This window comes from Archocentrus centrarchus, chromosome 19 (assembly GCF_007364275.1).
Source record: "Archocentrus centrarchus isolate MPI-CPG fArcCen1 chromosome 19, fArcCen1, whole genome shotgun sequence".
NCBI classification, from domain to species: Eukaryota; Metazoa; Chordata; class Actinopteri; order Cichliformes; family Cichlidae; genus Archocentrus; species Archocentrus centrarchus.
In genome coordinates this window covers 18,484,846-18,509,757 of record NC_044364.1, presented here as the reverse complement: position 1 = coordinate 18,509,757, position 24,912 = coordinate 18,484,846, and the positions used below count along the sequence as shown (strand labels likewise).

The following is a 24,912-nucleotide window of genomic DNA, read 5'->3' as shown; positions in this document are numbered from 1 at the left end:
TCTAAAACTGGGAGGGTTGCATCAGGAAGGGTGTTTGGTGTCAAATCTGTGCATCCGTCTGCTGCGGTGCTCCTTTGGGAAATGAAGGATCAGCTAAAAGTATCTTCTTCATACTTACTGTTAAATAAAACTGGCTGTTTTTCTATCCAGGGAAACAAACACTAAGAAGCACTCGAGAGAACCTCCACCAAGGCAGCTCTCTGGGCAGTGTATTGGATTTTTTTATATATTCATTTTGCATTTTTTGATCATTTTAAACATACTTTAAGACGTTTGTACTGCAGTAAGTGTAGGCTTTTGTTATTTGCCCTGTTTAAACACTTTTTAATATATTTGTCATAATTTTGAGTATAATTATTTGTTACTATTTTTTATTTATGTGGCTAAACGACATGTGCAGCATTGATTTTATTTTTTAGTAAAATGTGTTTAAATGTTTAGTAATAAATAGAGTTAATTTCATTTTCAAACAAAAAATTTTTTTTTAAGTTTTAAATGCCTCTATACAGCGTTATAATATCTTTGACCTTCAGATCAATTTAGGAGAGGTCAGAGGTCAAATTTGACATGTTTAAATCTTTATATGGTACTTTCTATATGTTGAAAATACACACCAAAATCATAGTTTCTAAGTTTTAAACCTTTTTGTCAATTTTCAACCAATAAACCATGAAGTTGACCTTGAAGTCCTCCGTGGATGTGAGCCACATTTGAATGTATAAACATGACCCCCCCTCTGCACCCCTACAGAGTTTAATCAGAATTCAATGAAAGCTTTTTGAGCCGACATGTTTACAGACAGAATGACACACAGCACGCAAACACGACCATCATCACTGAAAGAATCACTGATGTGAGCAACAGTGACTGAAAAAGTCTGTACTGAAATATTCAGTTGGGGAAATTGGCAGCAGGTACATTGATTAGAAATATTGATTAAATGTTGATTGAATAGCACTTTGTCAACATCTACATTGTGCCTGCTTGAACCCTGAGGCGACCTTTCTGACCTGAAATCAATGCTGGACTAACAGCTGCAGAGAGCAGGGCTGTGTGATTGATTCAAATTCAAACCAAACTTTTTTTCATTACAAGAGTGTAGTTTCCTATTCTTGACTGATATTGAATCTATATTTAAATTAAAGGGTTAAAGCCTACACCTTCATATGCAGTGCAACTTTTAATTTTTTTCATTTAATTGTATTTCTGAGCATTTAGTGGCATGTAGTGTTTTGAAAAACCATAAGTAGTGACAAAAAGGGGATAATAAGTAGTAGTAGTATTATTCATTGTAAAGACAGCCTGGCCTTCATCTGTTTGTACAGTCAGAGGCACTTCTAAATTGTTCATAAAGTTAGTAAATGAGGCCCTTGTGTGGCTGCGTGAACCAGAATGGTTCCTTAAGCTCTCTGACATGAATCTGAGAGTTGTTCCAATATGCAGGATGAAAACATTTGGGGACGCAGCCTTTAGCTTATGTGCCCTGACCTCATTTCTGCTGGAAGTGTTAAAATTTTTATTGATGAACCTGAACCCGACCTCTCACACCTGGATTTCTTTACTTTCTTTGCTTTAACTAATAAAACTAACAAAACCCCGTTTTCTTGGTTGCCATGAGTGAAGCATTCCCTCTGAAGATCTTCATGAAGATGCGTGCCATCAGATACAAAATATGCAACTTATTGAAATACACTTAAAAAAATGATATTTTGTGTCCATAAACACCAACCCGCTGGCAGCATCTGGACTTTTTTTGAAAGCAGGGTTGCGAGCAGTGATGGTATGTTTTCCTGTAATTAGGTTGGCAGTTAGTCATTTTTACTTTATAGATCTGTGAGGATGAGAAAGCAGAGTTCGGAGCGAGACCCTTCATTTAGTGTTTCTTCACTGACTGACTGAGCCAATCGATCCCTTCAGCAGATAGATATAGAGTGTCTCACCTTTTAAAAATATGTGTCTCGGTTTTTCTTCCTTTTGTAGCCATGAGATAAATCACCAGGTATCAGCAGCAGAGTGACTGACATCAGAGGAGAGAAGGGGGAGTTGAAGTAGCTTCTCTTTAAAGTTCAGTCGGTATTGAACCGGATATTCAGCGGTCCCACTGGGAGAAGAAACTGAGTGGATCAAAGGCTTATTAGAAAGTTTGTTTGAGGAAAAGAAAAATCCTCATTTCCTTCTGGGTCTTCCTCGAGGTTATTTTCTCAAATATAAGTGTCTTTGTTGTTTCTTATAAGGAGAGTGAGTCAGGTTTGGTTTGATGGCCCACACATTTTGTGAGACCTGAGGCTACTGGTGGTGGTGGGTGGGTCTTATATTATCCTTTTGCCATCCACCCCCTCCTTTCCTTTCAGGCTCAACTTGGTTCTCTGCTATCCATTTGAAAACCTCCCATTTGCTTGATTTATCCCCAGAAGTGTTAGCCTGCCCTGTAGAAGTGCCTGTTGTAGGACTGATTTTATCTCTATACACATGTTCATGCACTGCATGCAATGGAAAATAATGCACCCTTTGGTAATGTGTGGTTAGGCCTTTTTAAGAGATCTTTGTGTTTTCTTTGTATTTTTCTCATCCATATTGAAAAGTGTGTGGAGCCCGAGGCCAGTGGCTTCAGCAAAAGTTAATTGGAGTTCAAAAAGCTGCAGTCCGATAAATGAAAGCAGAATGGAGCTTTGGTTAAAAGCTTCCTCTGAGTTGTAAAAATATATAAATCTTTTGAATTTGCTGCATCTTCTCAAAAGAGAGCTCTCAGAAGATTTAAAACTAGGAACTGCTGATTTGCATAAACCTAGAAAGTACCATTAGAGATTTAGTCCAGTGCTTTCTCTTCCTAGAAGTTGACTTCAAAAGTAGCTAAAGCCTTAAAAGGACTCTCTGGACCTGGTTAACATGAGGTGACTGTAGACAGAAGACTGAAACATCATAAACTACACACTGAAGTTTGAAAAAGAACACTTCTACCACACTACCGGGAAAAAGTTTTTTGTGGGCTCATGAAACTAAGGATGAGTTCTCGGGAAGAACGCAGCGCCCTGCATATGGTGTAAGAAGGTCACTGCATATGTCATGAAACCATCATCTGCATAGTGAAGCATGGCGTTAGTAGCATCATGATTTTTGCTGCTTCATGGATGATGAAATGAATATCAAGGAGGCTGTCGGGGAGTACGGCACTGACCCCATTGGACTACATCTACTTGGGAGTCAGTGGAGTTATCACCAGTAACTCAGTGGTTTTTGGCTTGTTTCACCATTAGCACATTCATACTGAGCATGTGTGACTGCGCTGTATTTAGGGAGCAGAGGCAGGTGGGCCATTTTACACACATACTAAGTCAACTCAGCAACTTGTTAAACTGTAGTTATACTAGAAGAGAGAGGCAGATGTTATGACTCAGTAGAGTTTTAGCTGTTCGGCTGATGCCTGTCCATTTATGTCATGAATTATAGCTGGTTAAATTGTTCATAGTAAATGAGACGTGGTTCTCAGCATCTTCCTCACCAGCAGTGTGGTGAAGGAGGCTCTACTAAATCACTATGGTAACTAATGCTAACACATAACCTGGTCCAGAGCAGGTTGTGTTCACAACTTCTGTGTAAAATTGTCATTTTTTATCGATTCTATTTTATTTCATTGATTCTAACACCATGTAAGGAAGCCAGACTCAAAAAGTGCTCGCCACATTGTTGCTAGAATTTTGATTCAGTCGTGACACAGAAAACATATAAATGTTTTGTGGCGGTTTGTATTGTGCTGCCAACTCTGTTTTACACTGTTGGAAATGCAATCTGTGTTCTTGCATAACAAGAACACAGATTAGAACGATGAAAACTGGCAGTCACTGATTGTCTGTTTATTGCTGAGAATATTAAATTGTAACATTAATTTCACTTTGATCTGGCATCAAACCAAAGGGATTTCCACATTGCCTTCATCAGACTGTGGGACAGAATTACCTTTTGGTCTCTTAGCTGTACCAGTGCTGTCTTTTGCTATTTTATTTTTCCTTTTTTTTATGATCTTAATTACATGTTGATCCATTTTGTGTGGAAGAAAACTGAGCTGATGCATCAAATGCTCCTTTTTGTGACCACTGTTGTAGTTGCATTTGGGTCACACAGTATGCATTATAGAGAATAGACTGTGCTACCATTTTTTTTTAACACCTGTCCTGTGGGCAGCTTTTACAGTCAGAATCATGATCTGAATGCACTGTTGTTGCTTTTACAGGATGAGTCTATAGATTCTCTATAGGCTCATCTTGTTAGTGGTTTTATTTATTTATTCATTTCTATTATTATTTATACAAGTGCATATGTAATATGATATTACCAGGGCTGACAGGCAGAAAAAGAGAGCAAGAAAAAAGGGAAAGGGGGAGAAAAGATATGAATAAAGGGACAGAGCACAGGTAGAAGCATACAGTGGTTCACCAACTGCTGCACCTGTTTAAAAAAAAACAGCACCCGAAAGAGAAAAAATTATATGAAAAAACACAGATACACACACAACACAACAAGACTGTGTGTGTGTGTGTGTGTGTGTGTGAGAGAGAGAGAGAGAGAGAATGTCTGTGTCATGAAATGTACATAATAATGAGGGTGAGAAGCCACAACAACACTCCCCCGGGAGTCAGAGGCAGACAAAGTACCAGGGGACCCGGGCTGTCTGCAGCCCCCCAGGAGCTCAGAAGACCCAAGGCCACACATCTCCATGGTAACTGCATGCACACCCCAGAGGAGGAAGGAGGGAGGCCCTAGATGGAGCTGTCACAGCCAAAGGGCAAGAGAGCTAGAGGCAACAGGCAGCCCACCCCGCCAGAGGCTAGCCACCCCAACACAAGGCCCCAGGTGCCCAAGAACTGCCTGACACCCAGCAGAGCCCCCGAAGGAAGCAGACCAACAACCACGCCAAAATATCCAGCTACGCACCCCAGAACCAACAAATACCCACAGCAACAACCAGTGGGAAACTGTAGGGAGGAGTAACCCCCACCTTACACACGCCACACATGCCAACACACACAGACCACACACCCACACACACAAACACACATATAGGCTGCTCATTCACACACACACATATACAAATCATACAAGGGGTGTCGGACACAAGGATGTGGGAAGACCCACCAAGCCCCTCCTCCACTTGTCAGTGTTTGGGGTGAAATTGAGGGGATTAATGGATTGTGCTACCTAAGTGGGTGCATCTTGACCCCATCCCCAACTCCCCCCAGTGGCAATGGCATTGGCTATTAGCAATTACACAGCAGAATCACCAGATTCCACTTGAGCAGTCCAGTAAAAACCATGACTTTAAAGGTGAATTCTGCTTTATTCTGTGGGTCATGCTAACTTGGCACTCTCCACCTCTGTTTAGGCCAAAAAGCTCCATCACACAACACGCCGATTAGTGAAAGCTCCCTGCAGCTTTCCAAAAAGTGATCGTTACATTTTAAACATTTGCTGGACCCAAAGGGAGAAACAGAAATTTGACACTTTGCATGAACTGTATGAATGATCTCCAGCATGCCCACCACGTTTGTGACCTCTCCTTTCCCTGAAAAGAGGGTGGAAAGTGTAAGGTTGGCAGGATACTTAAAGCCACAATAGCCTGATATAATCCACAATTATCCTTTAACATAACATAGATACCATGAACTGACCTCAGAGGGCCGTTCACATCCTGAGAATCTGGCTGAGCTGAAGCGTTTCTGTGAGGAAAATTCCTCCTTAACATTGTGCAGATCTCGTCAGCAGCTACTGGCAACACTTGTCTGAGATTACTGATGCCAAAGATCAGTTATTAAAGCAAAGGATTCAATCAAATTTTCCACCAGCACTGTGAATGTTTAATGTCATGCTAAAAAATATTGTGTTTGTGTCTTTACTGGTTTACTTGGCTAAAGATCAGATCACATTTTATGACCAATTAAAGCAGAAACCAGCAAATTCCACACATTTTTTTCTTGCCGCTGACCACTCAATTGGTAATTGCTCATCATTCCTCCTGTCATATAACCTTTAAAATGTTCCCTTTAAACAACAGGAAACAAAAAGTCTACAGTCCTTTGCTGGTGCACATGACATCCTGCTGGAATTTTTAACATATCTTGGATTTTAACTGGTGTTTTTAATTAGTAATCATAACTAATTGCATTGCATGCTGTAATTAGACTATGCAATGATGCTCTTTGTAGCAGTGCTGCACTGTGCAAGCACCCTCACTGATTCAGACACATTTAATAATCAGGTTGATACAGAGCAGCTTTTTTCATCAATATCATTTTTTTCTCCTTCGATTATTTCCAAGTTTTTCTTCCTCTGTGAGCACTTTTATATGAGCGCCCACATAAAACGGGGCATTTTACTCATATTCCTCATTTCACACTAAACAGACTGGCGCCTACTTTAGTCAGAGACATTATCAGAGGAAAGAGTGAAAGGATTTCAAAAGAATATGAAAATAAAGCAGCAAAATGCAAAGACTGGTGCTGCAAATAAGTCAAGAAAGCAATGCTGCAAAAATGAGCTTGTTATAATGATTTGACCTCTCAGTGCTGCTGCTTATTCCTAATATGACAGCTGTACATGAGACGTCTGTAAACTGGATCCATTCAAACATCAAAGGTTACTCAGTGCGCTCAGGTCTGAGTCCCACAGTCCAATCAGACCTGGAAATTACTTTCATTTGTGGCCAGATTCAAGTGAAAGAAATTTTACTAATTTACTATTTGTGATGATAAACAGACTCAACGATAATCCCTGTTGCATTTGCTGCATTTTTACTGCAGTGCTCTATCGCAGTAAAAGAGAGTCATCTTTGTGACAATGAAAACTCGGAGCTTAACCCAGAAATCACCCACAGCTCTGAGTCGTCTCCTCGTGACTTTCTCCCAGCCCCTCCTGCTTTTCAGGCTGCTTATTTTGGAGGTTCAGGTTTCCTTTTATTGGACTTTATTTAGTTTGGCCAGTTAAGGCTCGCTTTGGTTTTACTGTATCTTCAATCTGGGTCCTCTTTACATTTCATGACACTTATTTTTGTTATTTTGTCCTGTTTTAAAAATATGTTTATCCCTGTGAAGCCCTCTGAACCTCATAGTGAAACCATACAGGAACCAAATATCTGGTAGGCTGTCCAGATGTACCACTTTTGTCTGCTGTCCCCCTCTCCCACATACTGAGACAAAGTCCAGAATTTTTATTGGAGCTTACAAAAAATGAAACATGTGGCTCCAAAGGAGAAGTGCTAACCTCTGACTGTAACACAGAGATGCTCAGCAGACCGAACAGCAGCTGAAACCTGCAGCTGCAGGATAATAAAGGGGAATACTCAGGTGTACAAAGGCAGTCACATGAAAAGAAACTTTAGCTTCCATTTATGCTCATAAGAGGTTGGTAAATTGTATTTAATATGTTTATGTTGTGGGTGTTATTCTTTTAAGTTAGATACAATATATCCATTATCAGCCTGATGTGTCCCACACAAACATGATCTTTGCTGTGTTTAGTTTGAGCTTAGAATGAGGCAAACGATTTCCACCTCCTACAAAAAGCTGAATGTTTGAAGCTTTGTGAAGGAGGATTTGCTGCATTACATTTAGTTAGTTTACCCACAGATTGATGGCATTGCTCCACACTCAGAGTTTAACAGGCACACACAAAGAAAAAAAAGTTGTAATCTGATCTAAACTACACAGCTTCTGTTTGATAGTAAAAAAAACAACTGATTGAAAAATGTGTGTGTGTGTGTGTGGGGGGGGGGGGGGGGGGGGGGGGGGGTAATCTGGGGATATAACACATTCATGGTTTAACTGTCAGCTGGAAAAGTCTATCAACATTGAAGAGATGTGTTTACTATCCCAACAGTAACCTCTGACCTCTTTACCCTGGACTCCCATCATTTAACCTTCCTGTGGCCCAGTCAGACGCATATTTATAAATGTAACATTGATCATAACAATTATAGAAATGTATCTTACAGTGAATTTTTCCATCTACTTCTACAGCTTCTTTTACAAGAGAAATTTGTGTGAAATATACATACGTATGTTTTACTGTAGGGTTTGATTTTATTGTAAATTCCCACTTTGAGTGACTGCATTTTAATGGCCTAGAACAGGCAGATTTAGTATTGCTCTGAGGCAGATATTTAATAGCAAAAGTGGTGAAAAAAGCTCAGTTCACAGCAATGAGCTGGCAACAGAAATCCAAAAATTTGATGTTTCTAAAAAAAATATTAAACATGTAAAATGTGAAGTTTGTTTGAAGCAGAGGCACAGAAGTAACAAAGCGTGAAGAACCAGTCTGAATTTATTTCAGAGTCACCAGTTCATCTAGACACACACACACACACACACACACAGACACACACACATATATGTGTATATATATATATATATATATATATATATATATATATATATATATATATATATATATATACATATATATATACATATATAAAACTCGCTCATTTTCTGAAGGGTCACTGCAGCAGCTGGACCTCCATATTATGCATATTAGGTGCAGCCCTCCTGTTTATCTGGGAATTAAACTGGGGATCTTTTACTTGTAAGGTGAAAGTGTTAATCACTGCACCATGGAGCCACATTATTTTAATTTAAAAATGTATGACAGACATGAAGTGTAAAAACACGTAGGACTCAAACCCGGATCCTTCGGATGAGTGGAGAAATTATTCTGACCTTTAAAAGTCAGATTTTTCTCCCAAAGTGTTAAATATTGAGTTCATCTATATGGACATGAATACATTAAATAATGTCCATAAATACAAATCAGTAGATTAGAGACTGTGACTGCAGTGATACTGTATTATACTGGAGTTTTCTAGTTTTAAAAGCTATAAAACCATAAAATACACAAAGAAAACTGTTTGACCATCAGAGCCATTAAAAACATATACCTGTATAAAATATAATAATGCACCCAATCATTTTACTCTAAATGGATATAATATATCAGTGTTGTAAATATAATATGTTATTATAATAATGACCATTTGTCCTTTAAATGATGGTGCATCATGAGAGCCCAGAGCCACAAGCTTTCCCAAACCCCAAACAATTCCTGTTTGTTGCTTCCAACCTTTAACCACAAAGGTCAGAAAAAGAGCTCATGACTTTCTGCAGGGAGTATTGCAGGGAGACAGTGGCTTATTTTTCTATAAATACCCCTCAAGGATTTATCATAAAAACATCTTTCAAGGACCAATACAGCAGTTTCAAATGAAGCTGATTGGCCGGGGCTGTTGACATCAAGCTACCATCACATTTGTCCACTGCAGACTCAGAAAGAGTTAAAGCTGCTGGACTAAAATACAGTGAATGGGACATATGACGTGTTTCAGTGTGGGCGAGGCGGGGATTAAACATGCCCACATTTAATCTCGGCGTAGACACCAGCAGGTTACATAAATCCACTTACAGCACAGATTACTGTTGGTAGAGTGGGGGAAATCTGATCACAATGGATTTCCGAGCCGCAGACAGTGGGCTCAGGCACCGATTTACAGGAAGATGGGTCTGTGTTCATGGGAAATCTTATCACAAGGCCTCATGTGGATTCTGCATGTGTGAGCGTGTGCCGGCTCAAATGCTTCCAGTAGTCCTGTTTCCAAACCAGGAGTGGATCCAGAGGGGTGGCACAAGCCCCGGTGAAATCTGGTTGGCCCTCCTACAAGGCTCAGGGATTACTATCCCCTGGACCCCATCCTCTGTTCACAGCTCCTGGCAGCTACAAAACATATGTGCACAATCACAGCAATAAGGAGACACAACACAGCAGCAACAACAAAGAGATGCAGAAGTGCCAAAAGGAGAGTTACAAAATAAAAATAATGAGGTCACAATGACATCACAGATGACAGAGAGGCGCCAAATGAACACAAACGAGGACAAAATGAACTGTTGAGACACACACACACACACACACACCAAAAGATATACAAAATGACTGTAAAGTGGAAATAATACAGCACTTACATGTATAAATGACCACAACAACACAAAACAGCAACAAAAGTTTACAAAATGCAAAAGAAATGCAAAAATCCCGCAAGAAAAACATAAAATGGCAACAAAGATACACAAAACATCCAGAGATGCACAACTAAAGGTGAGTCAGCAAAACCACCCGAAATGTACAAAAATGACCCATCAACCACACACAATGACTGCAAACAGACATAAAAGTACCACAAAACAAAGCTGTGCAAATGAGAAAAGCAAAATTTTACAAAGAAAAAAACTGATGCTAAAATATCATGTGATAAGATCACAAAGTGAAACAAAACAACAACAACGTGCACAAAATGAAAGCAAAAGATCCAAAACTACCACAAGAACACACAAAATGGCCACAAAGATGAATAAAACCTCCACAAATAATAAGAAATGTGAAACCAACAAAAACCTTCCTCAAAGACACAATGACCCACAAATCCCCACAAGATGATGCAAAATGACCACAAAAGCGCATCAAATGAACACAAAAAAGAACAAAAGAACTACAAAGAGACACACAATGACAACAAAAGGTTATTGCACAGATTGCAGTGATTGTGAGGACTCACAAAATTTCCACAAAAAATTCAGAAACTTAAAAAGTGGCATTAAAGAAATGATGAAATACCACAACGAGAGAAGAAAAGGAGACAAAATGATGTTGAATAGATGCAAAAGTACCACAAAGTTATTAATGAGTAGCAGATACAAAAAGGACCAAAAAGGCCACAAAGGTACCATAAAAAGATGCCAAAAAGCTCTGTGGCTTTGTGCGCTTTTGTCATCCGTTTTGCTCTGTTATGTTGTGATGTTGTATTGTGATGTTACACGTGTGTTTATTTAGACTCCATTTTCCCCAAATCCATCAACAGCTATAGGATATTTAGAGATATTATTTCATATTTGAATATTTGTATGTTTGTTCTGGGGATTAATTTATTGCCATGAACAGACAGTTTAACTATTAATTATGAGCAGCTTTGCATTCATATTTAAATGTGAGCCTTGACAGCCCTGCTGGGAAAACCCACTCCTGTTTAACATCACCGGGGGAGTCATCCGTGAAACACTGAAAAAATAAAGGAGGATTTCCACAGCTATATATATATATATATTACATATATATATATATCAGAAATGGCTCTAACAGCTCATCTTGTGTTTCTCTTCTACCTGCAGAAAAAAGGCAAGATGCACTACCAGATAGCTGTGATCATAAACTTCCTGGGTCACTGCATCTCGATGGTGGCGCTGCTCATAGCCTTCTTCCTCTTCTTGTGTCTGAGGTAAGTGTTGGTCTCGCTGATAATCCCCGATGTGACAGAAACGTCAGGATTTTCCAGATCCCAGGAGGTTCAAAGCGCCTCTCGTTCTTATTCAAAACCCATTTGGTCATGGGATGAAACCTCCCCTATCTCAATCCCGCAGATGTAAAATGGGTTTAGACGCCCGCAAAAACTAGGCCACATTTCCCCCACAATTGGGAATAATAGACCCATCTCACAACGAAGCAAAAACAGGCCTGCCGGGACAATCGGTGGAGGTGGAAAAGGGTTTCTCCGACAAACCGAAATAAGCCGCGCATTAACGAGAGAAAGGTCTTAGCACCCTCGACAGCCGGGGCTGTTATCGATCCCCGAGACACCCCCGGGGAGTGAGAAAAGCGTGAAAGGGCACAGAGAGACATAATAAGTAGAAGCTCTACAGGACAGCGTTTGTGCACAGCCTGTGTTTGAGGGCCACAGTGACATGAAAGGAGAGGGAGGGAGGATAAGTGTCAGGCAGGAGGTAGAGAAGGAGTTTGGCATTTATTACTTACCTTCTTGACTTCATAATGGAACTGAGAACCATTTAAGGGAAGCCTGTCACTGGCAGTGTGATGGAGGGAAAGGCCGAGGCTGCTGATGTGGAACTAGGAGCTCAGGGAAGAGCGGGTTGTAAAGTTCATTATGAAATAGTGCAGCGGACAGCTCGCTGTATTTCTTAGTGACATCTTACTGTAACAGACAGCGATCCTTCCCACAGAGGATTCTCCTGGTTAATCTAACAGCCATGCAGATGCATGATGTGGAGATGAGGTTCTGACTGTTGAAATACATTCATCATGCTTGTCACTTGTGCTGTTTTTGAGCTTTGAATTCTTTGTGAAAATGTGAGTTTGAGCTCCTGTTGAGGGTTTATTGTTATTCCAAGTGTTGGAAATTCAGATCTCTGGGTTCCTGTTTTGCCTTTTTTATTTTAGCTTCGTTTCCTGTGACATCTTTGATGGTTTTGATGGTTGTTGATGATCATTAAGTTCTCTCGATCTGTTTTTATCCTTAGTACGCCCTCATCTCTGCCTCCATGTTCAGTTTTCTTGTCTTGGACTTGTTAAGTATTCACATCTCTTTCAGTCTCCTTTGGTTATTTCCTCTTTTACTTTGAAAGTTTGTTTATTCTTTTGCCCTGTGTTCTTTCTGCTTCCTGTCTGTCACCCACCAATCCTCCTGAATCTCTTCACTTGTGTCTCAGGCCTTCCTCCTGCAGGTCCTTCTCTAATCAGCCCTCTGTGTATAAATAGTCCCATTCAGTCTTTATCAAAGGCTACTCAGGTTTTTCTCCATGAGTACCTGCGGGTTGTGTTTGCTTGACATTTTGGACTGTGTTCTCTTCTTTTTGCATTTTGAGCTGTCTGTCAGACAAAAGAAGGAATTTTAAGATGAGTATGTCACAGGAACTGTGCTAACATACATAAAATCATAAATATACACATTATGAAACATGAAACTCAGAAATATAGATGGGACAGCACAGGGCACACGCTGCAGCATAATGAAGCACCATTAATCGAGGCAGGAGATTATTCCTGACTGATCCGTCTTTAAAAACCCAAACAATCCCCAAATGAGGATTTACATAATGGCACCTTTCAGTTTCCAGTAGATGCTCCACAGGTTCCTGAACCCAGAGCTTTAAGAGGAACCACAAGGTCTCTCAGCACCCGGGGAGCCTGATTTTCTTATAAAGATGTGCAGATGCATAAAATGATCATAAATTGGCATATTTAATTTAATAAGAACACTCACTTTATTTCTAGTACTGGGTTGGACCCCCTTTTGCTTTCAGAACTACCTTAAACCTTCATGGCAGAGATTCCACTTCCTCAGACATTCAGGTCCACAGTCAAATGATAGCGTCGTGATTTCCAGCACATCCAAAAGGTGCTCTGCTGGACTCTGGTGGCTGTGGAGGCCGTTTGAGTGCAGTGAACTCACTGTCATGGTCAAGAATGCAGTTTAAGATGATCTGAGCTTTGTGACATGGAGTGTTATTCTGTTGGAAGCAGCTTTGAGAGGACAGTACACTGTGGTCTTAAAGGGATGGACATGGTCAGCAACAATGCACAGGTAGCCTGCAGTCTTTAAATGATGCTCAGCTGGTACTGAGGGGCCCAAAGTGTGCCAAGAAAGTACCTCCACCACCACTATTACACCAGCAGCAGCCTGAACTGTTGATATGAGGCAGGATGGATTTATGCTTTCATGCTGTTTATGTCAGATTCTGATCCAACCACCCAAAAGCACAAATAGAGACCAAATTAGACCAGGCAATGTTTTTCCAATCTTGGTGAACTTGTGTGAATTGTAGCCTCAGTTTCCTGTTCTTAGCTGACAGGAGTGGCAGTCAGGGGGTCTTCTGCTGGTTTTGACATGTTGTACATTCTGCATATCTTGGATGTAATGAATGGTTGAGTTCATGTTGCCTTCCTATCAGCTCGAAGCATTCTGGCCATTTTCGTCTGACCTCTGATCTCAACGAGACATTTCCTCCCAGAGAGCTGCTGCTCACTGGATATTTTCTCCTGTTCAGACCCTCTGTGAACCCTGGAGACGCCTGTGTGGGAAAATCCCAGCAGATCAGCAGTTTCTGAAAATGCTCAGACAAGGCACCAACAACCACCACCCCACGTTCCTCATTCTGATGCTCAGTTTGAACACCAGCAGGTCATCTTGGCCTCATTCCTAAGTGCATCGAGTTGCTGCTATGTGATTGGCTGAGTAGTTACACTGGTTACCTAAAACATGTCGGCTTTAATTGTTTTTTAGCTGGAAAACACATTGGATTAAATTACTCTGTTTATGTTGAAACTCTGTAATGAATGGAATATTTCCATGTAATTAAAATGCGTGCACTTTTTTCTTCGAGTGTACCTGCATGCGAGGTGCTCTGAACCCAGATGGACCTCTGGATAATTAGATGACTGCATTTTAAATGAGGTCTTCTGTCTCTTTGAACCCTAACAGAAGAACGCCAGCAGCATGAAGAAGTATCAATTAATGCGTTCAATTAACCACTGCCACCCTCAAGGCCTCCAACAGTTAGCAGATACTGTCTGTCCCATTTTTATCAAAGACAAAAGGACTCTGCACAAGCATGCAAACCCAAACATTTCAGCAGCAAAACACAAGTTCCACAGAATTCCTAAAAGGTTAAATATATTCCATTTTTATTTTCCACTTATTCATAGAGCCCAGAGTTACTGTGGAGCTGAAGGTGTTTTTCAAGTAGAAATTTCAAAAGCAGCTGTGGGCTGTGACTTTGGGCTTAACATGCAGCACAAAGCAGTACTAACATAAAACTCTGGAAGTAATTTTGCTTAATATTAACATTTATCATATTAACATTTTCGATGCTGACGGCACATCTGCATTGGGTCATACAGTTTGTTGCGCCCCGTCTGGGAGGCCGGGACACAATGTGAAATAGGCATCTTACTTCCCCGAGACCCAAGCAGACACAGAGACCTCTTAATAAAAACCACTGTTGGATTCAAGGATAATAATCAAATGAAGGAGTGTTAAAACATCAGGGTGAGCGGAGGCCAAAACAATAAAACAGTTCCGACGTAACTCTGATAACCTGCTCAAAGTAATAAACTCAAAGACACGAAATGCAGTATCAGCTGCTGGCACTAGGTTGCAGGTTATTCAGTGGCACAATGCATGTTTTTGTACCCAATTTGGAAAAGATGTGATCAAATATGGAGAGCAAGCAGTGAGAACTATAGTCATCGTAATATTTAGTATGTCCACTGTAGTACCATCAGGTGGTAAAATCGTACAAGGTTGCTCAGAGGCTATTTTTATGAACTATGGTTGAATATTAAAGATTGTGGTGTCCTGTTCTGAAGAACTGATTCTTATATTGTGGCCATTATAAAAGGAGGTGAATCAAAGAATCTCAGATAGAAATCGATGGAACAACTCTGTTACTGTAAAGATGGTGGTGGTCCCCGCTGTGTTTTATGTTCATCTGCTGGAAGCTGAAATGCGGTGGAGGATCAGGTTCTTCAGAGGCCAACGGTGTGAAAATGTAGGAGTACAATATGAGGGGGCAGAAAAGGGGTTTTCAGCCTTATTTTTGGGCCGTATTTGCCACACATTTTAGATTTATTATGTTTAAAATATTATATTTACTAAAATTACTACAATAATGAAAATGCCATCACATGTTGTCTAGGACTTTTAAAGTAAGTAGACTTTGTTAAACCTCTGCTTCGTTAAACTAAATTGCTCGAGTAAATGTACTCATTAATTCAGACTGGTCCTATCTGTGCTCTCATCCAATGGTGTTGGGCAGTGTAAGGTTCACGGTACTCCACTGACGTGGTGGATGGTGGTTGGTGATGGTGGTGGCGGTGGGTGTTTCTTCTAGAAGGACTTTTCATTGTGTCTGTGTTGCTGTTTTTTTGGAGATCGATGCAACGGCGAGTAATCAGCTAACACTGACCAGGTGCACCCATAAACTGTACAGGTGCATCAAACAGAATTATTTACATGCAAATTAGTGATTGCATATAAACAATGCAGCAGTCAAATTTCACTCATCAACATAAACACACAGCTAGGACTTTCTGGACCAGCTGTTACTGCTAAGGTCTACTTAAAAACACATTTTTGGTTGAACGTTCTGATTCACTGACTTCAGTTAGCAGAAGTGAGGCAGTTGATGCCATGTGCCGATGTCCATCAGTCAAAATGGCCACATTCCCTTATAATGCATAAATAGGAAGGGGGAATCAGCTGTAAAGACCAAAACTGCTCTTTGTATCAGGCTATAAACATGTTTATTTTTGCTGTAAAGTTATTTTTAAAATGGGAGTCTATGGGGACCGACTCACTGCTGGAGTCGGCCTAAAGTGGCCACTAGAGGAACTGCAGTTTGAATAATTTCCCGGACTTTGAAGATGCTGCTTATTGTAAACATGTGACCTAAATTTAATTGTGAAGTGCAGAGCTATGCTATCTATACTGTAATCCCAATATTCTTTAATCTGGGGCAAAAACTGGAGATGAGTTATGAAACAAATCTTTTGCAGGTAGAACAGTAAATAATGAGGCTTGCAGCATAGCCATGGTGTTTTGTACCTAACAGCAAATGCAAACAGAAAATGTCATTTGTGTTGATACTTCAAAGACAAATGTGTAGAGAATTAAAAGTCCTGCATCAGCAATAAAAGTGAGTATAAATCGAAAAGATTCTCCTTCAGAAGGTCACAGCAGGTCGTCCCTTCTCGTGTTGATTTTCCATTTCTCCCATTCTTGCACACATTTTCACACAAATCCCTAGAAGGAAAACTCCCATAGTCAGCACAGAGCACCTCTTCAGTTGGATGACTTGTTTATATAAAAATGCATGCATAATGAGTTCAGTAATCTCCACAAACACGACACATGTCTTGCTGAAGGACCATTTTTGAGGAGAAGTCTGGAAATTACCAACCCTGTGATGAGTGAACATGCAGCTCTACTTACACTTTGTTTTAAATACTCAGCTATGAAAGCTGTCATTTCAGTTCAGTTATTCATCCAAAACTGGCCCATTCAGCCTCTTAAATGTTTTATCAGCTTTATAAGAGTTGTAGCTGTCACCGGTGGCTCATGTAACTGCATCTTAAACCAGGTGTTTCTAATTGAAATGCACCTCAGGATTCACACGTCTTCCCTACACGCACGAACAAATCTATGATGCTGAATCCTCGCCTGGCAGAATGTGCTACATGGTGTAACACTTACCAGTGAAAAGCTTGCTGTGCAGTAATTTTGATTAGAAAAAAAAATAAAAAATAGGCCACCCAGGCCACTACTGGGATCCATCTTCTTACTGCTCACGCTGTCAAAACTGGGAACTGGGAACACGGAGAAGCAAAGTTTAGTTTTGTGCTCCAAATATCAGGCAGAAACTCTCAGACAAAGGCAGAAAAAGCAAAAGCAGGATCCATACCGTCCTCGTGTAAGAGAGGGGCGCAGCAGCAAATGTAAAATGTCATCGTGATCTTACCTGGGTCCTGCCTGCATACCAAACGGGTTCTGCAGTGAAATGATTGGGAACACTGTGGCCACACTGAGCAGATATCCAGCACCATCTGAGCTCAGACCACATGTCTATTTTTAGCAGAAGACTAAACATCATTTCCTCTGAAGAGTCTTTATTTTTCTGCTGTGTCAAATGGATTATTACATCTGCCAGGAGGCTTGTGTTCTTGTTGTGTGCCTGTCGGTCCGTTAGCAGGATTTGGAAGAAGTACCCAGCAGACATTTTGGTGTTGAATACCTGTCAGCTGACCATCTTTACTCAACGCCTAGTCTTGGTGGAAAAATCGTTCAAAAATTAAAGTTGGGCCGACATCAGAGATGTAACGATGATGACGAAATGTTCCGGACTTACAGGAAATGTGTTCAATAAATGTTTTATTTAATCCTTTTATCAATTAAAAAGCATAAAAAAAACATTTAAGGACAGCTGCATTGACAGCGACTCGAACCAGCATCCTCTGGTTTTTGAGAGAGTTTCCTATCAAAATCAAAATTTGCAACAAATACACCGTAAAGTTTTCTGAAGTTCCATCTCTTACTGTTTTATATGCACCAAACATAGAGCAGGCTGAGAGACTGAGCCGAGAGCCGTTTCCTTTGTGGTGTTGACTGACCTCACATCTGTCACACTGGCATGTGGCACTGTTTTCCAGACCACAGTGACATTATTGCTGTGCCTCACTTCAGTGTTTAATCTGTTGTTCTGACATCATTTTAAATATAAGAATTGTTTCTAATTCTTGGATGAAAATCCTGAAGAGCAGCGCCCGCAGACACGACCGTGCTGTTTCCTCTTTGAGATGCTCTGCAGGCCGTCACTGCAGCGCTTTCAGCTGCTGCTTGTTTGTGGGGCTCTACCTTCGGTTCTGCCTCCAGTAACTGAAAAGCTGCTCTGTTGGGTTGAGATCAGGTGTTCATTGAAGAATATCCCATTTCTTTGCCTTAAGAAACTCTTGGGTTGGTTTTGCAGTTTTATCAGTTTTCCCTGTAAAGCTCTTTCCCATCTGAGACCCTGTGGACTTCACAATTCATCCTGCTGCTTCACATCATCAATAAACACTAATGACCCAGTTCCACTGGCAGTAATGCATATCCATACCTTAGCATGTCCTCCACCATGTTTGACACAGGATGCTTCAGATTATCAGCTGTTTCTCTCCTTCTGTCATGAAATGCAGGAGGACTGGACCCAAATGCAGACTACAGGAGCAGATGTGAAGCAAACGAAAAGTGAACCTTTATTATGGCTGATGTCCAAAAACAGAAGAAACCAGCAGGGAGCACTAGGAACTAACAGGGCTGGGATACAGCGTGAAAAACACGAGCTATAAATACACATGAAACAGGAGGGAAACTAAACACAGCTGAGTATGATCAAAGGAAGTCAAACTAGAGACAATACAGTCTATGATTCACAGAGTAAAACAGGAAATAAACAGAAACACTGAACATGAGTGAACTTAACACAGAAGAATCCTAAAGGATCAAATTTTCTATACGCATAGAAAATGTTACTAGAAACTAAAGACTCAAAATCCTCAGGAAACACATGACAATACATGTCAACAAACACAGGATTATTAATAACAATAACTTAAAAATCCAGAACCGTGATGACATCTTCTTTTCTCTTCGCTCTGGCATTAGTTAATCTTGCTTTCATTTGTCCAAAGATCAGAACAGTTCTGTCTCTTTGGGTGAAATCTGACCATCCTGGTCTTCAGTGGAATCAGTGGTTTGCAGCTTGTTGTAAAAACTGTTTTTACATTCATGAGGGCGTCTCTTGGTTGTACTTGCCGGCCTCCTCCACAGTTTTCTTGACTTGATTAGATGTTATTAAATAATTCTGTCATTTTAGGGTTCTACGCTGGTCTTTCAGGCCTTTTGGTGTTGCTGGCCAGTTCCTCCTTTTAGGAACCAGATTGTTGATGGCCAGCCCCGACGATTTGCTCTCTCTCGCTCTCTCTCTCTCTCTCTCTGATAGCTTTATTGGGTTTTCTCAGACTAATGAAGGCCTTTACTTCAAACCTCTGTGGCCCTCATGCTGAGAGTTATTCGGTTCAGTACTTGGAATCAACTCCAGATCTTTTATCTGCTTAATTTCTCATGAAATAACGAAGGATCAGGCCTTATGCATGAAGCTGCTTATCGGCCAACTGTCCCATTACTGCTGAGCCTCTGAAAATGTGCCACTGTGTAGAAAAACACAGTTAATGTAACACTTCTGTTAAAGCCTTGAAGGAAAGCTTTGAAACTGTCTTCGTCCAACAAACTGTGGACCTTTCTTTATGTGCAAGATAGCATGAATGAAAGCCAAGATGTTTAAATACAGTTATAATATAATAATAAATAAAAAGTGAAAGATTGTGTGAGATCATAATAAGAAAATATTTCACTGCATTTTTAACAAAGACTTGTTTGCAGGAGTATCCTAATAAATACCCATCAGGCCACAGCTGAAGGAAGTGAGGTCACAGACCGTAATGAATGGAACTGAAAAAAAACATCCCCACTGTGCTCCTGGCAGAGCTATAGCACCCTGTGGGGAAATTAGCTACTTGTTTGTGGGACAACAGGATTTATAAAACACTTTTATGTGATTTTTATCACCTCATGGCTGCTTTTTAAACCTTTATGTGGTATTATAATTTATCCAAATAGCTTTGAAGCATTTAGCTGCCGACTATGTCACTAATGAGGGTGAGCGCCTTCAGAGAGAAATAAAAATATGAGACAATTTGTACAATGTGAATTAAATAATAAATAAATAATGCAATGCTGCCAGAAACCTCTGCTCATGCATCTGCTCAGTCAGCACAAATCCAATGAAAGTGGCACCTGTTAAAAATTAATGCACGCTGCAAAATAAATCACATCATTCACGCTGGGCAGGAGAGGAAGCGGCCATCACGGGCTGATGATGCCGTCAGCTGGTGACCACTAACTAAAGCTCGGTCCGGTCGCTCGTGGATTTCTATTTTCAAGCGCTCGCTCGGAGGCGGTTGGGCAGATTTTAATTGTATCCTCAGGTGGATTTATTTACAGCATTAAAAAAACAAAAACATCAGGCTTTCAGGGCATGACACAAACAAAAGAGCAGAGCGGGAATTAAATCTTATTTCATATAAAATAAGTGGGTGAGGTGCACTGGGAGTGATGGGAAATGTTCCTTTGAGGCTACATCTCTGTTCATTATTCATATTTACCATCTTCATTTCCTGTGTTTGTAATATTGGAGTTTCTCTGTGACTTTAATGTGTTTGTCTGACAGGCACTCAAACTCAGCAGGAGGAGGTCATTCAATCAGAGATTTCCCGCCAGCTTTGCTCACATTTGCTTTAAACTGTAGCTTTTTTTCCATCTTTTTCTTCTTAGAATTAAATTTTGTTCTTGATCCAACATCAAGAGAAATGCTGGAACAGCAGCATCAGCTGATGAGTTCCCCCCCCCTCCTCTGTTCTCACAGGAGCATCCGCTGCCTGAGGAACATCATCCACTGGAACCTCATCACCGCCTTCATCCTGAGGAACGCCACCTGGTTCATCGTCCAAATGACCATGAGCCCCGAGGTGCACGAGAGCAACGTGGTGTGTGTCCATTTATGTGAGCTTTAAGCAGAAGTCTGACCGTCTTTGTTCACTCTGAGCCACGTGTTCCCTCAACCCCATAAACAGTCTTTCTCTGTTATCTGATGGCAGTGAGAAAATTATTATCCTCAAATAATGGGTCTATAAAGTCTATATGTTAGAAGCAAATATTTTTGTTTAATAGATTAAAGTTTTTATTGAGCGTGAATTAAAAACTACTAAACTGGCTCGTTTTCCATCTAATTTAACCAAAAAAGGGAGATTATGTTTTACTACAGACAAAAACAGCATCTTTCTTGGTGCCACTGAAGAGTGACGAGTACGAATCATGAAACAAAGAAGAAGTATAAAAATATGTCTTGGTTAAAAAGTTGCCATAAGCTTAAAGAGTTTAGATACTCTTTAGAGTCTCAGTGTTGCCTTTGTCAGATGGAAGGAAGCTTGAGTAGTGTTAGCAGTTTCTGTGGGTTTAATTCACTAACAGCATTAAGCTGCTTAGATGCTGATGATGGAAGTGAACTGTTTTCATGTTGCAGATATGGTGTCGCCTTGTGACCGCCTCCTTCAACTATTTCCACTCCACCAACTTCTTTTGGATGTTTGGCGAGGGCTGCTACCTCCACACCGCCATCGTCCTCACCTACTCCACCGACAAGCTCCGCAAGTGGATGTTCATCTGCATCGGCTGGTGTACGAAGTGTTGCCAAATCAGAAAAGTAGATTTTTAGACCACTAAGAGTCTTTTTCTTTTTAAATAACTGCCTAACAACAAATCAAGGAGGTTTTTGACACACCTTACTTAGCATATTAAGCCTGATCATCACTGACTGAGAACAAGTTATAAATCAGGATTTTAGCTTGTAAATGACTCAAAGCTCTGTCATAGTCCTCAGCATGTGTATGGAAACAGCTGTTTCCTGAGTTCAGCCAATATGTATGTAGCAGGAGAGAAACAAATTCATATCTGACACATGGTAGGATGCACATATGCTGAAACTCTGAAAATAATAAATGCATGCATCGTACTGACATTTAGTGACTGTGCAGGCAGTCGGGACTGGGTTGAAGCCGCTCTCATACCGCCACTGTAAGTATGGAGAAAGATGCAGGTGCTTTTTCTTAAGTGTTTGTCGAAAAGCCAAAGTACCGGCTTCATAACAGCAGTTTGGGTGCATTTCATTAAGTAGAATTTCTTAATAGAGTGACAGGATGGCTGGCTCAGTGTGACCCACATTGATCTGTCCATATAACCTCTAAAGGAGTCACAGAAGTAAAGCAGTGTTTCTAGTCTTAAGCTAATGTGGCTCCTGTCTCTAAAGCTTTTTAGCTCAGTTTTCCCACTAATTCCCAAAACCTCCCCAAATGTCGCTTTGGGTTAGCTTCAGTTTCAGCAGTGGGAGTAGATCACTCACAGGCCCTCCGACCCCCTGGCAGCCGATGGTCTGTTTGCCAGGGGGTCTGTGACTGAGGCCTTAATAAGATGATCAAAGAGATGTGTGTGAGATCAACTGTTGGTTTCCCATCAGTTTAATCTCAAAAGAAGGAAGTGAACGCCATATCCTATTTTACCAAAGATTCTTGACTTGATGGAGATTCCCAGATTTCATGCGGCAGCTGGAAAACGTCCTGGTGTGGAGTTCACTGACACCTTATTTCACACTGTCAGACTCAACTTTGAGCTGCTGAGATCAGCTGCATTGTGCTAGCTGGATTACGTTTCCCCAGGACTGTGTGAAGGCTCAGTGTGACGGTGAGGCTGCGGCACATTTCAGAACAGCTGTGAAAAAGACGTCCGATCACATTTTCTGTGGCTGCAGGAGCACATTATTACTGTCCTCAGTCAGGAGGTGAACAGGAGGAGAAAACCACAAGAAAACTGTCATTTATCAAATAATCTGGGCTGTGAGAGGAGAGTTTCCTACTGATGACAGTAAATTTGGGGGAAATATTCCAGAGATTGAATTCAAACCTGTGACTTGTTGGCTCGTAGGGCCTCTGTGCTCCTGTTAGTGTCATTTAAAAGTGAGTAATCGCTGTTTTCCTATTTTATTAAGCTCCTATAAACCACAGATCACTCTGCATTATCAGCCAGCTTTTCATTCATGCACAAAGAAACATTGAGATGGTGACGAGTCTTGGCCTGCATCCGTGGATCACGGCTCACAGGCAACAATTGCTCCCGACAGAGCTCAGCAGTCGCTGGTGCTGTGCCTAAAAACAAAAAGGATTTCATATTCCAGCATGAAATCCCTGGAGTAATATTTTGTGATTTAAATAACAGAGAAAGAACCTGTCATTTTGTCTTTTCTTTGCCTTACAGGTATCCCATTCCCCATAATCGTGGCATGGGCCATCGGGAAGCTCTACTACGACAATGAGAAGTAAGCTGCTGTTCACGATATTGAGGAAGGAACTTTCTGTTCTGCCTGGTGATAAAAGGACAAAGCATTACATTAGGGAGATGAATGTCTATTAATAATCAGCTGTAATCACATTTGCATTGTACAATATTCTTAATTACACATTAGCCCTGCCAGCATTTCATTGGGGGCGCTTGCTCTCTTTTCATACCTATTAGCGAGGTGAAAATTGATTCAGCAATTTAGAAACGGGGCTGAATAATTGGAAAAGTCGAGTGAGAATCTATATTTCTCTGATTGTCACATTTAAAAGACCAAAACCAGAGTCTCCAAAGTCCTCTGTGCTTCTGAGCCACGCTGTGGTCCAGGAGCTATTAAAAACTGTGAGTGACATGTTACTTCATTACCACGAGCATACACTGTGGTTTATTTTGATTCAGTCCCCCACATACGCCATCCTGCTGCCAGAAAAATAAAGATCGCTGGAGCACTGAAAGCATCAGATTCAGCTTTAATGGCCAAGTGTGATGACACATTCCAGAAATTTGCTTCCAGCTCCCATCAGCAGAAGAAAGTGTCTGCAGGCAGAAATATGCACACAGAGATAAGTAGTTAAAAAGTAGATAGACCTGCATTAATGAGATTTTTTCTTGACAATGACTTACCGACCTGCACAGAGTGAGGCTCATTTATCCTGTTTTAGCCACTGACCACTGAATATTCACACAGTCTCTGCTTACAGAGGTTTCTCTCAGGAGTGATGTTTGGTGCACAGGTACCTCATTAGCTTGCTCGGCACCATATTAGTGTTAGCTAACGCCTCCCAGCAAACAATGCAGTGGGGCTCAAGGTTTGTGACATTCCCGCTCGAGTTGATGTCATGAAGAGAACGCTCACAAATCCTGTCCTCCTCACTGTTAATCAGCACCTCTGATGGGTCGATCGGGTCTTTGATGCGTGCTCATAGAGTCCATTGAAATTTAGTTTATTTCTAAACATTATCCTTTCATTTTCTTACCAGCTGACCCAGTTCAGGGTCACAGAGCGGCTCAAGTCTTGGCAGTCTGTCACAGCGCAAATACTTTTCCCTCCCTTTCTGAGCACCACAAGAGTTCTCTTATATACCATACGCCATTAAACGATCTAAACTTGAATGGAAACCACCTTTGTTGTTCCAGTCAGGACCAAGTCTAAGCCTATTAAAACCGACAGTCTGCCAGCTTTTCTCTCAGCTTTTATTGTGTGAAATGGGTAGATATGAAAACCCCCTCATGTGACCTCTTGGAGTGTTTGCAGTTGTTAGGTTCAGTCTACCCTGGGCAATGTGCTCACCTGCTTCATATAGCGCAGGTTTCAGGTGAGCAACAAAACCCAGGACGCAGGTAAGCAACAACCCAGAAACGACAGCAAATAGAGACCTGATGGCTGAGCGGGGGAACACAAACCTCACAGATACGCAAGGCGATGATGAGCTAAATGTAGCACCCCACCGCTTTATATTGTGTTCTGACCGGGAACCCCAGGATTGACCAAACTAGGTGGGGTGTGGGTCCGATGCAAAGTGGATACCACGAAGGTTCACTTGTGG

The 24,912-nt window shown here is 41.0% G+C and overlaps 1 protein-coding gene across 1 annotated transcript in view; it reads left to right on the top strand.

Annotated features, from left to right (window-relative positions):
- The window catches only part of LOC115798019 (corticotropin-releasing factor receptor 1-like), a 91,485-nt gene that overhangs the window by 36,637 nt on the left and 29,936 nt on the right, over positions 1-24,912 (top strand). The window contains exons 6-9 of the mRNA XM_030754666.1: positions 11,202-11,308; positions 20,844-20,964; positions 21,501-21,654; positions 23,285-23,345. Coding sequence (XP_030610526.1) covers positions 11,202-11,308; positions 20,844-20,964; positions 21,501-21,654; positions 23,285-23,345 — 443 coding nt within the window. The remainder of the gene's footprint in view (positions 1-11,201; positions 11,309-20,843; positions 20,965-21,500; positions 21,655-23,284; positions 23,346-24,912) is intronic.